Source organism: Rhodamnia argentea, chromosome 9, assembly GCF_020921035.1.
Source record: "Rhodamnia argentea isolate NSW1041297 chromosome 9, ASM2092103v1, whole genome shotgun sequence".
NCBI lineage: Eukaryota > Viridiplantae > Streptophyta > Magnoliopsida > Myrtales > Myrtaceae > Rhodamnia > Rhodamnia argentea.
Window position 1 is genome coordinate 5,398,110 of NC_063158.1, and position 12,700 is coordinate 5,410,809.

The 12,700-nt window shown below is 40.1% G+C and overlaps 1 protein-coding gene across 3 annotated transcripts; it reads left to right on the plus strand.

Moving 5' to 3' along the window:
- Positions 1-7,062: 7,062 nt before the first annotated feature.
- LOC115736933 (probable transcription factor KAN2) lies at positions 7,063-11,963 on the plus strand. 3 transcript variants are annotated; one of them, XM_048285886.1, is made up of 6 exons: positions 7,063-8,066; positions 8,406-8,482; positions 9,830-9,875; positions 9,971-10,130; positions 10,980-11,085; positions 11,416-11,963. In XM_048285886.1, the coding sequence occupies exons 1-6, from the start codon at positions 7,418-7,420 to the stop codon at positions 11,542-11,544; spliced, it is 1,167 nt and encodes a 388-aa protein (XP_048141843.1). In that variant the 5' UTR covers positions 7,063-7,417; the 3' UTR covers positions 11,545-11,963. The 3 variants fall into 3 exon arrangements, with proteins under 3 accessions (XP_048141843.1, XP_030524699.1, XP_030524700.1); XM_030668839.2 differs by having other exon boundaries at positions 11,016-11,085; XM_030668840.2 differs by having other exon boundaries at positions 7,064-8,066; positions 11,019-11,085.
- The last annotated feature ends 737 nt before the right edge of the window (positions 11,964-12,700 follow it).

Consider the following 12,700-nt stretch of genomic DNA (forward strand, 5'->3'; position numbering starts at 1 on the left):
ATTTTTACCAAACGGATTTCCCAGCTAGATTGACTTCTGGCAAAGAAATCCAGAAGTAGAAGTGTTATCATGCAGCCCCAAAGCTATCATATATATCTCATATAACTCATATTTTTTATAATCTCAAATTTACATCATTTATTCATATTGATGTTATTACCTTAACTAACTTTCTTAAAGGCAAACAACGCTATGGTTTTTCAGTCTCAATAAATAAATTATTCAAATAAACTATAAACATTAAACTCATGCGAAATAAACCGAATACTTCTAGTAGTCTTTAAATTTAATTTTATTATCTCTTACACTTAGTGAATGTCTTTATTAGGCACAAAAGGTAAGTTTAAGGGTGAGCGGTTCCGGTTTCCGTATAGATTTCACCTAGAAATTGGAACATATTCCGTCACGGGTTTTAGTGTCACATAGGTTCCACATAATTACAGTGAATCATCATCTTTATCTAATTGAATTCAGCGTGTTAATGATCATCATTTGTTGTTACAATTCACCGACTATGACTCATGTTTATATACACAAATGCATATGAAATATTAATAAAGTAAAAACTCAATCATAAATATTGTCGGAAATAGATTCTTAGACTAGTGATTCTAGATTACATACATTGGACGCCATGAAATATCGTATGATCGAGCGAAGACATATACCAATAAAGGCACAAAAACTAGTTACAAGTTTCAAGTTCCACTTACTTGCAACCTACCTGTCGAAACAGGTTCTCCAACTCTTGGAACCTGGACACGGACGGTTTCTCCACCGATTTAGTTCAGGGTTTCAAGTTCTATTTTGGACCATGCTCACCCATAGGTAAGTTCAAACTTCTTTGTGTGTGTGTGTCAAAAGTAGGAAAGCAAATGTAACCTTATACACACACACACACACATACTTGCCTTCCTACTTTTGAAGAATTCACACCTAAATTCGGGAAAATACCAAATAAGAGCTTGAAGTGCCATTATTTTGTCAAATAAGAGTCTAAAGTGGACATTGTTTCAAATAAAAGTATGAAATGACCATATCAGTATAAAAGAAGGGCTTGACCTCATCGGTGGAAGGGAATTTTCGTCATTTAACCTCATCGGTGGAAGGGAATTTTTGTCATTTAATTTATTTAATTTTTCCCTTTTCAATTTTTTTCCTTTTCCTTTTCTTTTTTTTCTTTTTCCCTCTTCCCTCGTTGGCCATTGCTTCGCCTCACCGATGGTCTATGAGGGCGGTTCTCGCGTAGGCGAGCTACCCTTACCGGCCCGGGTGAGGGCGAGTGTTGCCCTCGATGGATCTTGCGAGGGCCGCCCTCACCCGCCTAGCCTAGGCAAGAGCGGCTATCACTCGATGTTGGTGAGGGTGACACTCGCTTGAGGCCGGCGACCTCCACCAGCCATCGACGATGCCCGGCGATTGCAGAGGGAGGGAAGAGGAAAAAAGAAAAAGAAAAACAAAGAAAGGAAAAGCAAAAAATCTAAATAAAAAGGTATAGACTTAGAATATTTTTTTTACTAAAATACCCCTTCTTCGATGGCCGGAATAGTCACATGCTCGCCGACCAGCCAAAAGTCCTTATTTGAGACGATTTAGCCACTTTATGTCCTTATTTGAAATAAAGTCTACTTTATACTCTTATTCGAAAAAAATGAGTGACTATTTAGACACGTGGGTCATAGTCGACGCTCGATAAAAGTTTGCCAGGTCACTTGATACACGGATTTATGAGCCAGTCGAAATGGAACTAGCATTTCAAGACGAGGGTGGCGGGAGGCTTTCCCCTTTTACGATGCTTTGATTTTGGAAGGTGGGTCTACATGGCTACCTCATTGAAGCCACGGATCAGGCTCATCAAACTCCTGGTTGAGCCATTTTGACCTGCTGCTAAAAGGAGAAGCCTGTGGGGGACCTGGACCTCCAAGTTATCAACAAAGGTGTGCCGTTCCTTGAAGAAGAGCTTCTTAGTACAGTTTGGTGGGTACAAGACATGACATTAGGGCAAAACCTAGTCCTCACCAATCCTCCTAAGAGAGCTAGTGAACATCTTTTGTCTTCGCCTTTCCGGCGAGCACAAAGACTCTTCATTCTGCCTTTCAGAAGAATAGCAAGATAATTAATGAGATTGACAAATCCAATCGCAGCACAAGAAACATGTGAGGTCCATATCACATGTCAATTTCTTTTATGCCATTAAAATGGAGACTACATTGTTTGAACCATGTTAGTTCGTCACATTGGAACAATGTTTACGCGCTGTGGCGTGGCGACGTTATCGTTTCCCTTGAGTTTTTGTAAGCTCTCAAGTGTTGGCTCAATTGGTTAGGGTCTTAGGGAAATTCTAACTCAAGGGCTGCTTGCCAGTCGTTCAAATTACATCAAATTGCGTGCAAACTGCTCTGGTCAAGACACCCAACAATAGGCTTAAAGCTCGAACTTAACTGGCTCATGCTCTTGCATTGAATGTCCCACGAGCTTTCAATTTCAGGCCTCTGCGTTCGTGCCTCTGGATTATCCAAAGTGGAGGTACCGAAGTGAATCTCGAGTCTTTGACAGACATAATCACCAAACCATTGATGAGAGATGACAAAATTTACGTAACACTAACTCACTGAGTCACCTGACCTCCCTCCTTGTGTCTTTTTCCAACAAAACATAAAAAAGGGCTCCCTTCACTTTAGTAATTTGTGGAACAATAATCCAAGAAGTGTGTCAGTGAAGTGGGCATGTCATCTTCCAATGAGATCACTTATGCATAGTTACTGAGACCCTTTTCTGGATCCCCTCTTCTTATGCTTCCAATCTAACTTGTTGTGCACAATTGATTTTCTTAACAAAAGTATAGTTAATCACAACATGCTTTTCTACCTCTTTGATTGGAAGGGAAGTTTGATATGTGTGACCCGAATGAGAATATAATCCCTCAAATCACAAAGATGAGCAACTGAATAAAAAGTTTTCTAAATTAAGATGTGCTCTCTCTTGCCATTCTGATTTTTATGAGAATGAGTGAATATTACGATAATCTAAAATGTATGTCATCTAATTACTACTATGTTATGAAAAAAGAGGTATTATATTTGTAATTTTGAGTGTCAAACTTTGTCTAGCAAACTACACATGAAGAAATTGTATATCAAAATAAAGATGACATGTTGTATTTCTATTTCCTCTCTTCTTCTTCTTCTTCTTCTTCTTCTTCTTTTTACATATGAAGATATGTTACTCCAACAATATGGTGCTAGCTTCCAAGATTGCAGGTTCATTCCAATGTAATATGCAAAATTGCAAAGAGACCTAGTTGGAACATATTTGCTGAATCTATCAAATTGATGAAAGGGCTATCTTATCATGTAATCTGGGGGAAACTTCCTCTAATCACTCTTCTGATTGATGAGTTACAAGTTGTGGACATCATTCACATGAGTGCGTATATATGTTTGTAATGTTATAACCATGGTAATAACCCGCAAATTGGACAGGGTTAGGCGCCTTTATGAAATATGACTTCACGAGTTTAGTGTGAAATTTTTCCCAATCAAAGTCGACCACCAAAAATCAACTAGAAAGGTACAATTTCGTGTATTTTGGGAGGATGATATTGAAGCTTCGAAGTCCAACAAGGGGCGAGGGAAAAAGAAACACACATTTGATAACATTTAGCTATTCAACTTGATTGGTTAATTTGTGTACAAGTTCGCTGAATCACTCATGTTAATAGGCACCTACCTAGCTAATATTTCCAATGCATGGTTGAAACATGATAGATATAGAATTGGCTTGCAGGATTATGATCAGAACTGACTGTGGATTTGTGATAGCATGGTGAAACTGGCGATTGTGGCATCGGTATCGGTAGCGATGGCAATGGTGGTTGAGGTAATGGTGAAGTGGTTCTGGTGCTTGGCAAATGAAGCGACGGTGAAGGAAGGCAGCGGCGGCCATGGTGCTGCACACAGTTGCGGTGGCGGAGATGGTGGTGATTGCGGCCGATGGTGATGGCAACCTTCGGCGGTGATCGGAAAAAGTACCAAAAAAGTGTTAAACCTATTGTATTTGTACCAATTCAATCTTAAAATTTTTAATTGGATCAATTCAATTGTAAACCCTTTTTACATTGGTACCAACTGAGTCAATCGGGTCAATTTTGGCTGAAAATCATTTAAGTGGATGCCGACCGTCCTTCGTGGCATTGCCGGTGCTGACGTTGACATTTTTCAATAATATTTTAAAATTTTCATAGTTTTTTTTTTCATTTTTCCTTTCTTTTGTGTTCTTCATTTTTTCCTTATGGCTGTGGGCAAGCACGGGCCACCGGCCGGCCCTTGTCTAGGGTCGGTGAGGGTCGGCCGGTGGCCTTTGCTGGCCCTCAAGAAAAAAAAAAAGAATGGAAAAAAGAAAGAAAATAAAAAATTATAAAAAAAATTCAAAATACTATTAAAAATGTTCACGTTAGCGCCGGCCATCCAACGCTGCATGGCCGACGCTCACGTCGGTGATTTCCGGCCAAAATTAGCCGGATGGACTTAATTGGTATCAATATAAAAAATTATTTAGGATTGAATTGGTACCATTGCAATAGGTTTATGATTTTTTTTGGTATTTTTCCCGACGTTGATCATATACTTGGGTGGCGATTGTGATGGCAACGTCGGTGGTAAAGATATTTCAAAATCTAATTTTTAATACATCAGTGTACTTGAAATTCAACACTAAGAGTTTAAGAGCTTATCTTTCTGTCTATCAAATAGACTAAAAATTGGATTGGCGACAAAAAGAAGAAGAAGAAGAAAGAGCTAGAAAGGAGTAGGAGAGATAGTAAATCTGAGGATTGAATTTTAAAAGCTAGCTATCATCGAACTCGGCCTTCATATTTGACAGGGCTTGTCGAAACACCGAATGGAACTAGGGATCTATTGTCATAGACATGGCACTAGTTATGTTAAAATCTAAATATGACGATTATTTACCGGCAATAAATACTTTATACCCTTCGATGTTTCTTGGAGGGGAATATTCCATTTCGTTCCATAGAATTTGGAAAAATAAGTGCTGAAAATTAAGGTATCGATTATTAAGTACTGAAATACTCAAGTAGTGAAAATGAAATTAACAAAAAATTGTCTCACAACAGATGAAAATTGTACAATAATTCCTGTAAGTTTCTCTCGAAACATGGAATAGCGAAAATTATTGGAGAAATTGTCCAATCGGTCTTAAATCTATCGTTCGGATGCCAATTTAGTCATAAATTTTTCACTTATGTCGATTTAGTTTTAAACTTTTGAGCGAAATTCCAATGTAGTCCTTATGATCGATTCTCATTGGAAATCGCTGATATGGCGGTGCGCCACGTGGGACGCCCAGCGGTGACCGAACCACCATGTTAGCGATTTTAAGCAAAAACTTACTGTAAGGACTATATTGAAATTTTGGGCAAAGTTTAGGACTAAATTGTCAAAATTGAAATGTTAAAGAATTGAATTATCATCCATACAATAGGTTTATGATTGATTAGGTAATTGTGCCAAACATTATTGAAAGGTTTAGACAACATAATTTCTAAAAATTGTGATTGTATATTATATCACTTAACCAATTAAATGTGCTCTTCCTTATTAACCACATGCAGTGGTTTTTGACTTAAAATAATCAATTAAGTCGTGTGTAATTAGAGACTATAAAATAATACTTGATGATACTAAGTGTTTTTTTTTTTGTCCAAAGATATATATTAAGTGTTGAAAAGTTTAATTTTCAGTACCTAATCTGGTCGTCATCAAACACACGAGGACCAATCCATGGTCTTCCATTTCCAAAGAATTAAAGAGCTTTTTTCACATAGGCAAGTCGGAGCTCTTGAGGAACAAATGCAAACATTAAGGGTGTTTTTTTTTTTCGTGGACACTGAATACTTTGAAAAATACTTTTCTAAAAATGATCGCTTGTATCTTTTGAAATAATTAGCGAAAGAAATTTTTTCATTATCCAACAACAATTCATGTTTAAATTGTAACGACCCGGTCCGACGAGGGCCGAGACCGATCACGGGGGCTAAAGGGCTTGGACAAAGAGCGGCTCCTCGGAGGCTTCTAGAATGGAGAAGGAGGCACGAATGAACCAAATTATGCATCGAACAAGGGGAGAGTGATTTTGGAATAGATACGTGAAAATTGAAATTAACTTACGAATGTGCCTTTTATTGTAAGGACAATACTTAGCTTGGAATTTCAAAGTTAAGCGTGCTTAGGTGAGAGCATTCTTAGATGGGTGATCTCTTAGGAAGGTGCCCACTTGTAAGCCAAATGAAAAAAATCATCAAACTCGATATGAGACGGGCTAAAATGGATAATACCTTAGTGAGTTAATATAAGGTGTCATAATATGGTATCGGAGCGGCACCCTTTCCAATAGATATGTGGTTCGGGGACGAGCTAGGCGGAATTTGATGGGCCTGTAAAAACCGAGTCCAACAAGGGCGGGGAGTGATCGCTAGGGCTAGAGGGCCGGACAAGGAGTGGCTCATGGCAGGCTTCCAAGATGGTTAAGAGGGCAAGAATGAACCAAAATATACACCGGATATGGTAATTGAAATTAACTCACAGTGGCACCTTTTGATGTAACGCTAATACTTAACTTTAAAATTTCAAAGTTAAGCATATTCAATTGAGAGCAATTTCAGGATTGGTGACCTTCTAAAAAGGTGCAAGGACAAAATTGCGAGGCTCGGCATGAGACGAGACGATGAAAATATTTTTTCATCATTCATTTTAGATAACCGATATAAGTGATCATTTTCAAGAATTATTTTTCAAATTATTTATCTTTCGCGAAATAAATGTAGCCTGAAGGTATTTTACACCGAGAATTCCCCTTTCCCCTCCAAAGAAAACAAGAGCAAAAGAGTGAGTAGTGAAAAGCAACCAAAAAAAAGTCACTTGTTTTAGCTTTTTTTTTTCCCCCCCTCAATCTTTTCATCCTTTTCTTAAATACCTTAGGAACATACTCCCATGTCCACACAACAAAAACCCTCTCTCTCTCTCTCTTTCCCCACCCCCTCTTCTAGCTTTTCAAGTGTCATTTTCTAACATATACTTCACACAAATCATCCAACCATTCACTTCATACCTTGTCATTTCTCTTCTTTCTGCCTCTCTCTCCCTCTCTCCCTCTCAATCGCTCTCATCTCTAATCTCTCTGCAACTGCTCCTCAAATTGATCAATACCAGCCCCGCCCCCCCATTTCAACTCCCTCAAGGAATTAGACTCCCCCAAAATCTTCATCCCGTTCACAATTCAAAACCATACTCACAAGTTTGCGTCTTTCTCATCCTAGAGCACCACAACAACAAAGAGGAAGAGGAAGAGAGAGGAAGATAATTCCAAAGGGGAGAGACTTTGGGCTTGTTTGGATCACATGAAGATGGAGCTCTTCCCGGCACAGCCTGACTTATCCCTGCAAATAAGCCCCCCCAACAGCAAACCCACCTCAACATGGAGGAGATCAACAGATCAAGAAGAAGCCAACGTGAGCTTCTGGAAGAAGGCCTTGGACTCTAGTAGCTCTCTCTCCGCCACGTTGAAACCCGACACTCGCCCTGAATTCTCTCCGGCGTCGAACACCCGGTTCACCGGGCCCGGACCCGACACTTATCCTCTCCTCCAGAAACGAGGCAGCAGCAACCTCGTCCACCGTTTTCAAGAAAAGAAGCACAAACATGTTTATCAGCAGCATCTGCATCATCATCAGCTAGGCCAAGAGGTCGGCACATTGAGACCCATCAGAGGAATCCCACTGTACCAGAACACTTCTTTTCCATTTTCTCATCAACAGCAACAACGGCCTCTTGAAGCTATTGCCAATTCTTCACTCTCTTCCCTGGCTGATAACACTGCCATGAGCAGTTCCAGTCCTAATAGATTCCACTCTCACGGCTCGATGCGGTCGAGGCTCGTGTCGAGATTCCCTGGGGCCAAGCGCGGCACAAGGGCTCCTCGGATGCGGTGGACCACCACGCTCCATGCCCGGTTCGTCCACGCCGTTGAGCTGTTAGGCGGCCATGAAAGTAGGTTAAAATTTTCATCCTCTCTGCATCATTTTTCTCAATTGAAAGGAAAAGCTAAGTTCATCACTTCTCGGGTTAATCTACAAAGCAAAGACGATTCTTTCTCATCCCTGAACACTCAGAATCCCCGATAATCAACGCACACCATTAGTTTCATTTCCTTTATGAAAACAAGCTCTCCTTTCGAGTGATGTCAAATTTCTCATATTGCTTCTGCTCCCGTTGGAATTTGCTGCTCTAGCAACAGTTTCAGAGACATCACGAAAAAGACAAGCCACCATATATATGTACTCATCATGTTTCCATATTTTTTGGTTTCCTTTCTGTTGTGGGGTTTAGGAGCAACACCAAAGTCAGTTCTTGAATTAATGGATGTGAAAGATCTCACCTTGGCGCATGTGAAATCTCATTTGCAGGTAATAAGAACACCCCTTCTTTAATAGTTAACTTCTCTCTAGTGTTTTTGTCCAATTTTTCTCTCCTCTCTTTCTCTCTCTATCTCCTCATGTTCTTCTTTTGTCGCATTATGGGAGTTAAAATCAACATATTACACTTCGCTTTGACTCATGCGTTTGCTCTTTCGAGACGTGCACTTGTTTGCAGTTCGCAGAAAGGTTGGTTGTAGCTCCTAAACTTGTTATTTACAGCCCCTACATTGTCATGTACTGCAGAGGGAGGTGTTCGATGCATTTCTCAAATTCCAATACCCTGCAACTTTTTTTGTTGCCCCTTCTTTCCCCCCCACCCTTCCCCCCGCCGCACCCCTCCCACCCACATCTAATGGCCCTCCAAGCTCATGCACAGCTTTCTTTCTGTGGAAGAGTGAAACCACCACGGGAGGAAAACGAAAGGAAGAATTTAAGTCTTCCGAAGAGAGAGAGAGAGAGAGAGAACAGAACAGTAGGACAAAGCCGAGAAATTCGTGAAGGTGTTTCTGGAGCCCGCTGTCATCCGTTTTGTCCGAACGAATCCACCGTGTCGTATGTATAATGAATTTTTTTCTCACTTTTCGACATCATAAAGTAGTTTTTGTGCAAACATTGTGGGAACTAGACGTGCTCTCGAAATCCATGCACGAAGCCCGAGAACCGGGTGAGCCATAGCCATCAATTTTTTTTTTGGGGTTGAGAGAGAGCACAATGGATTGCAGAACACCATCATTTCTTAATGATGTTTTTCATCATTCGGATGGTTCTAACCGCAGTGGTTCAACCATGGTTAGCCAGTACACGTCCTGTGCGTACTGGAGCTTCAAAATCATATGGTTTGTGGAACAGATGACTCTGCAAGTCTTACAGTGACCGTATATGGCTTTTGCACTGGTCAAAAAGCAGAAAGTATACAGATGGCTCTTGCGACTTCGCAGCTGAATTTGCCCATAACCTTCTCGCTCTTCCTTTGTTTTTTTGGACAGTAATTTGCCAACTGCATTGATTTAGCTCGATTAAGCACCCATGAAGTTGGAAATCTTGCAATGGTTGATTCCACTCATGTATTGAAGAGTAGAGGACTCGTGCATGCTTTATCTACTTTCTGTTTCCAATATGGGTCCAGTTAATATTCCCATAAAACGTGTTAACCATTTATTTTTCATAGCCTGAATATAACCCTTTCTGATTATTTAGAGAAAGCTAAGAATACTGAATTTGCATTGGTTTGATTGAACATAAGACCTGATTACTGCACTCAGGTAGTACTCATTAAAATTTTTGCGAAGAGGAATGTGTTGCGTTTCGATAATGAACTGTAATTTGTGATGACAGATGTATAGAACCGTGAAGACGACCGACAAAACAGCTGCTTCATCAGGTATTGACAAGTTTCTTTGTTTATCGGTTTTTGATTCTAGTGGAACTAGAAATGTTAATGGGCCATCTAGGAATCAATAATTTGACATTTCGTAGGGAATTCTGAAGTACTTGATAATGCATCATCTGGAGATACCTCGGAAGATTTGGTGTTTGAAATTGGCAAATCAAGAAGGCCTGAGACATCAATCCAACAAGGAGAACCCAATATTCAAGAAAAGGACTACAATGCCCTAAAGTGGAGCAAATCACCAAGGTGAATACTCGTTAGGCAAATGGGGTCTTAATACCTTAATTACTCACTGCTAGGGGCCTCGGTTCATGCATGACCAGCACTTTAGTCCATCTAAAGAGAGCTACATTTAATAAACCGAAATGCTTTTGGTATATAAGGGTGATCAACCAGAGTTTCAGAGGATTATTTACAGCATCCGCATGCGATCGTTCCATTTTCTTATCTTCTAAGTAGGCATTAGTTGCATTGGATGGATGGCAGAGAATGAACATTTCTTATTCAAGAATTAGGACTTGGAATCAAACAGCAAACAAAAAGGAACAAAACCCATTTATCACTGCTATGTGCTTCAATGTGCAAACCATGAAGACAGGAACTTCAATGATGGCACAATGATATGTTTCTCATCATCATTTGAATGTGACATGGAAATGGAGAAAGATACACCATCAACTCTCCCACCATTCCAAGAAAAATGATTCCCACTTGACAAGATCTGCCTAAAGGATATAAGGAAGACATCTCTTTCTTTCGGATTTTGTGGGCACTCTCATGTGTAAGGGCACTAATAGATGGCCCACGCACTTGGTAGTCAAAAAGGATTTCAATTTCGATGGACCCATCGGTGGAAATTTGGGAGCTAAAACCATGCCCTAAATATGAACCCAGTTGTAGAAAACTTTGGTGCTGTTTGATTGGCAATTAGCAATTGGCAGTTGGTCTTATCTCACATGGGTGGGTTTCAGCTTTAATTCTTCTTTTCTGAATCAAGACAATAACGTGTAAAAAGTGGAGGAGCACGTAAGAAAGATCAGTTCTCTCAGTGGTTCTTGCTTTTTCTCTTGCATGGCCTTCACTGATTGGACATAGTCTCTCCCAGTCTCAACATGTTTGGTTGGTTTCTAGCAGGGAAGCTTGGAAGCAAGGGAAGTTACCAGAAGATGATTTCATAGGAAATCGCGCAGCGCACATTGAGGTACAAAATTTTGGCACTTGCATTCCCTGAATGCCCTCTTTGTCTAAGAAGTTGCTTTTCTCTTGTAATATATTGGTCTCTTCATCTTTAAAGGTGACACCTTTGACTCTCTCTCTCTCTTCTTTTTTACATTTTTGGCTGACAAACAAGGTTGCTTAATCACATGAACTTGTCTGCGGGATTTCAAATGCTCTCTGCAATTTATTCTCCTTTGCTGCTGTTCCTCAATAAGTAGTCTTTTTATTCCTGAGGCACAGTGTCCTTTTTATTCCTACCTCCGCACACTTCCCTTCTGCTCATGAATTCGTGGCCTCTTTTCTCCTCCTGCAGGAAGAGGGTAATGCAAAGTGCCCAAGCAACGAGAGAATATCAGACGTGAGCTCATCAAATCTTTCAGTGACAAGAAATAACATGAAGCCCAATCTGGAGTTCACATTGGGGAGATCATCTTCACATTAATTGCTTCTTTCTTTCTTTTGTGGTTTTTCTTCCCTCTCCTGTGCACTACTCATTTTGAAATCATTATACCTCTTAAGGGGCACTGCCCCTGTGTAGAGAACCAGGTGCCTGCTCAGAAAATCAGAGAGAAAAAGAAAGGGGAGAGAAGAAAAGTGAAAAGGAGAGAGAAAAAGAGAGGTGAAAAAGAAAGGGAAGGAGACAAACGTTGACAGAAAGCAGAAGAAAAGCAAGAAGCGATGGGAAAAGCAAGTCATGTCTTTCTGATTCATCTGGTATGAAACCCTCCTGTGTGAGCATCCCTATCAAACCAGCATCATATTCCTACGTAGATATGAAACCTAATTGGTTTAGTTTGTCCCCCACTAACATATATAAATAATGTACATATATGTGACCATCAATAATGATGAGCATAGAAAGATCCTTTGTGGTAATTGTAGTAAGTTCCCACAGACCATTGTCACGCATACTTGGAAAAACTTTCCAGGCTAAACTTTTTTCCACTGTGGATCGAAGCCATTCGATCAACGTGGCGCCGACGTGTCCAGTATCGCTCGATTCATAGTGAACCAATCCGGGGAACAATTCGCCCACCATGGTTTGATACATCTTTCTGTGAATATGAATAAAAGATAGGCACCGGGAGAGAATTCACACGTGATCTTAGTTTATAACCTTATGTAGGGTTGATAAAAACAAGTTATATTTGTAAATAACACGAACTCACACACTTGTCGTCTGATTGCGTGATCCGTGGACTCCGTAAATCGGCTTAATTTAGACCCGGAAGAAAGAACGAGTACTCGAAGAACAACTTTGTGCTTCTGTCACTGAAAATCTGTCCATCATTTCGCTCGTGCTTAGCACATTGTTAGCAAAATAAGTTTGGTTTATCTAAACAAATAACTTTCTTGGGCCACGTTTCAGTAGAACTTTCTGATGCATGGGGCTATTTGGAATTGGCAGCTTTGGCAATAATTGCTGTCATCATTACTACCCTCTCTTCTCCGTTTAGAGGGGGACAACTCTAAGTGAGATTTGGGGATGTGGGGGTTTGACTTTGACCACCACACTTCCAGCTCAATCTACCTTTGCATCCGGTTCTATTTCATGCTACATATGTGTACTCACACTTATTTCAAAACTTTATACACTA